The 3151-nt window shown below is 46.1% G+C and overlaps 1 protein-coding gene across 1 annotated transcript in view; it reads right to left on the bottom strand.

Moving 5' to 3' along the window:
- klf7a (Kruppel like factor 7a) overlaps positions 1–2353 on the bottom strand; it is a 69374-nt gene extending 67021 nt beyond the window's left edge. Inside the window, exon 1 of the mRNA XM_063212124.1 lies at positions 1855–2353. Coding sequence (XP_063068194.1) covers positions 1855–2040 — 186 coding nt within the window. The 5' untranslated portion in view covers positions 2041–2353. The remainder of the gene's footprint in view (positions 1–1854) is intronic.
- Positions 2354–3151: the final 798 nt, after the last annotated feature.

The raw sequence follows: 3151 nt of genomic DNA on the forward strand, positions 1-3151 counted from the left end.
CCCCCAGCACCACCACCACCACCACCACCAACCCCCCATAAGCACACACGCATACACATGTAGGCTACACATACACATATACATACACCTCTATTCACCCCCATTCATTCACAGGCAGTACTGCTCATACATGTGGAAAGGTCTTTCTGTGTCACTCCCCCCTTACCCTCACCCACACACATCCACTTCACACATATACATATACATACATGCGCATGTACATTTCCACTGAGCTCAGCACAGCCTATGTGACTGTTTGGCCCAGTTTCTGGCTGTATAGATCAAGATCAGCAACATCACCATCATCACCACCACCACCATCATCATCATCATCATCAATTTGCAATATGCAGCAGTAGCCTACAGGAAAGCAGTCATTCAGTCATTAATGGACACGTCCGAATTGACGGAGGGAGGAAAGAAGTCGTAATGTTTGATTGCTGACAGTGATTGATGTGGAAGGAGGAATGGAAATGTAGGCTACTGTTACACAACGCGGAGATAGGCAGCAAATGATTGTCCTCCATGAGTTCACACACACACATTAGGGTTCACCTGCATCACAAACAGTCAAAAGGTCATGATAATGTCGTGCGTTCTGGAAATCATGCGTGTGTATGTATGTAGCCTATGTATGTATGCGCGTCAATCACGGGAGACAGCGCTGGGTCATTACGAACCTGCGCTGGCATCAATTAACCATGCGCTCCGGTAGGCTATGAGCAGCATGGTCAAGAAGGATGCTACGGTTGGAGAACTGGGATGCAAGGACTCACTGTGCACTCTCTTTTTTTCATATTACAGTATGCGCAATAATAGCGTGGATGGGTCGCTTATTTTGCCAGAGAGACGCACCAGATCGTTCCCAAATTATTTTTTAATACTGCCGTTCAGGTGACCCAGACAAATGAGCACATGCAGCGCAAAATCCACAAAACTATCCTACTATTTCCAACTAAACAGCATTCATCTTAGGGATATCTGAATCTAAGACTTACGTAAAATCCCTGCGTATCTTAGATATACGAGAGAAATGGCTGCTATCGTAAGCGTAAGCGCGTGGCCATGTGGATGCCAGTGTGGGCTTTGTCTGGTCCGCATGGCTTCATTTTGAAGAATGAATACCGGCTGGATTAAACGGGATTTTCAGTCAGAGCTGGCAAATGACAACTGACTACTTGACTTCTCTGGGATTTCATAAAGATAGACTTTGACTAATTAGGGGGATCACAAGAAAAGTCGCTGTTTTCCAGCAGCATCTTTCAGGACGTTTCCGTCAGCGGCGCTTATCGCTCTGATACATGCGTGCAGCTGCGCTTATATTATGCATTGCAATTGGGAAGTCTCTTTTCCCCATTGAGGGGTTGAAAACATTAACGAAACCCGCCAGAAGCACATGAATTATTAAATGACGTGTCTGTTTTTATATTATTTAGCGTAAATCCTCCTTATGTGCCACTCGCATCCTTCCTCGCCAAGCAACGCATACGCTCCAATAGCTGGAGCTGGGCTTTGAAAAAAGAATTACTGGGCTGTCATCACATCACACACGAAGCAAACTCGCGATTTTGTACAGCACTGATTCCCACACTGCTGATAGTACATCAGTCTTTTTTACACGAGTCAGTTTAACTTCAGCTATTTGTCTACTGTACGCTTGTAAACAACGTAAGCGAAACTTTGTAACCCAGCAGAAGATTCATTACTACTTCTCGGCATCTAGAGGCAGCAACGGAGCGTGTGGAAGTTGATGCTGTCAGCCCGTCAGTAATTGCAAGATGCAGCCAACAATTTCAATGATTTTAGCAGACGAACAGAGAGCCTCAGTAGTCAGATATTAAAATCACAAGTCACCTGCTGCCAGTTCTCCTCCAAGGACGGCATCGCCGAGAAGTACCCAGTGTCGTGGACAAGCTGGAGTTCCTGAAAGATACTGTAATTCGCCAAAACATCCATGTTGCTGGTCGACGTGCTATTTGGCGACTTTGATCCACAATACGGAGAATCCACTTTCGCTTGCTCAGATACGTCAAAAACCATTCAGATCCGATGTGTCCTATCCTATGCGATAAAATTGTGACAGCTACATAAAAATGGAAAAAATATGCGAACTGTGTAGATACGGGAAACAATATTTGTAAATTGTGTAACAACTTGGACGTGCAAGTCCGAACGCTTTTTTTAGTTGGCGCGCTGCGGTTTCAGTCTTGAGAGTAGGATGCAAGCTCGCTCACAAAATGTCCATCAAACACGCTATCCGCATTTCAAAATTGCAATCTTGCTAGATTCCAGGTACCCGTCCCCTGCTCTACTTCATCGCAAGCAAGAAGCAGAGCGCCGACTTCGTAGCCAGTGCGAGCCAAGGGGGGCGATTCGGAGGGGGGGCAGCGTCGGAGAGTGGTTTGGGGGCGTGTATACATGTCAGTCAATTCAGCACGTAACCATATAAGGTAAATAGGGTTGATGACTTTGCTTGCGACCAATTAGGGCGGCGCTAAAATCTGTATTTAGGCGGAGTCACATTAGGCAGCGGGCTGCAGTTGGCTGCTTCGCTCTGTCAATCACACCGTACATAGCTCTGGAAGGTGAGCTATTTTTAGTGAGCTATATAAATTAAGCGGCAGTGGCGCCGGCTCAGTCACAGCCAGAGCGTCGTCCGCAAGCATGGAGTGCCTCGTGCTCTGTGTTCAACGTGAATGTGTGAAGCTGTCAGTTGCCACAACACAAGTCACTACTCTTATCTCATCCGTGGTAATGACGCCGACATAATATATCATTGCCGGCCAGTGTATACGTCTATCATTTAGGCCTACAAACAATTTCAGCACTGTAGGCCTAAACAATATATTTTTCCTAGACGAGGAAATGTATTGCCCAACAGGAAATGAAAGGCGAAAAAAAGGGAACACTCGAGCAATGACGGGTTTGCAAACGTTGTGTGTAAGCACGGAAAGCCAATTATGCAACTGTAAAACTTTGAAAAAAATATACGTATATAGATGTGCTCCAAGCCTACCCTGGAGCATCCTGTTGCCTCTGGTGGTCGTAGTTTGAACTATTTCCTCCGTCTTTCCTGCTCTCCCCAGAATGCCGCCATCTGTGTTGCGTGTATTTGAATACTGTGCGTGCGAGTTTGGCGGTGATTGAGCAC

This window comes from Engraulis encrasicolus, chromosome 12, assembly GCF_034702125.1.
Source record: "Engraulis encrasicolus isolate BLACKSEA-1 chromosome 12, IST_EnEncr_1.0, whole genome shotgun sequence".
Taxonomy (NCBI): Eukaryota; Metazoa; Chordata; class Actinopteri; order Clupeiformes; family Engraulidae; genus Engraulis; species Engraulis encrasicolus.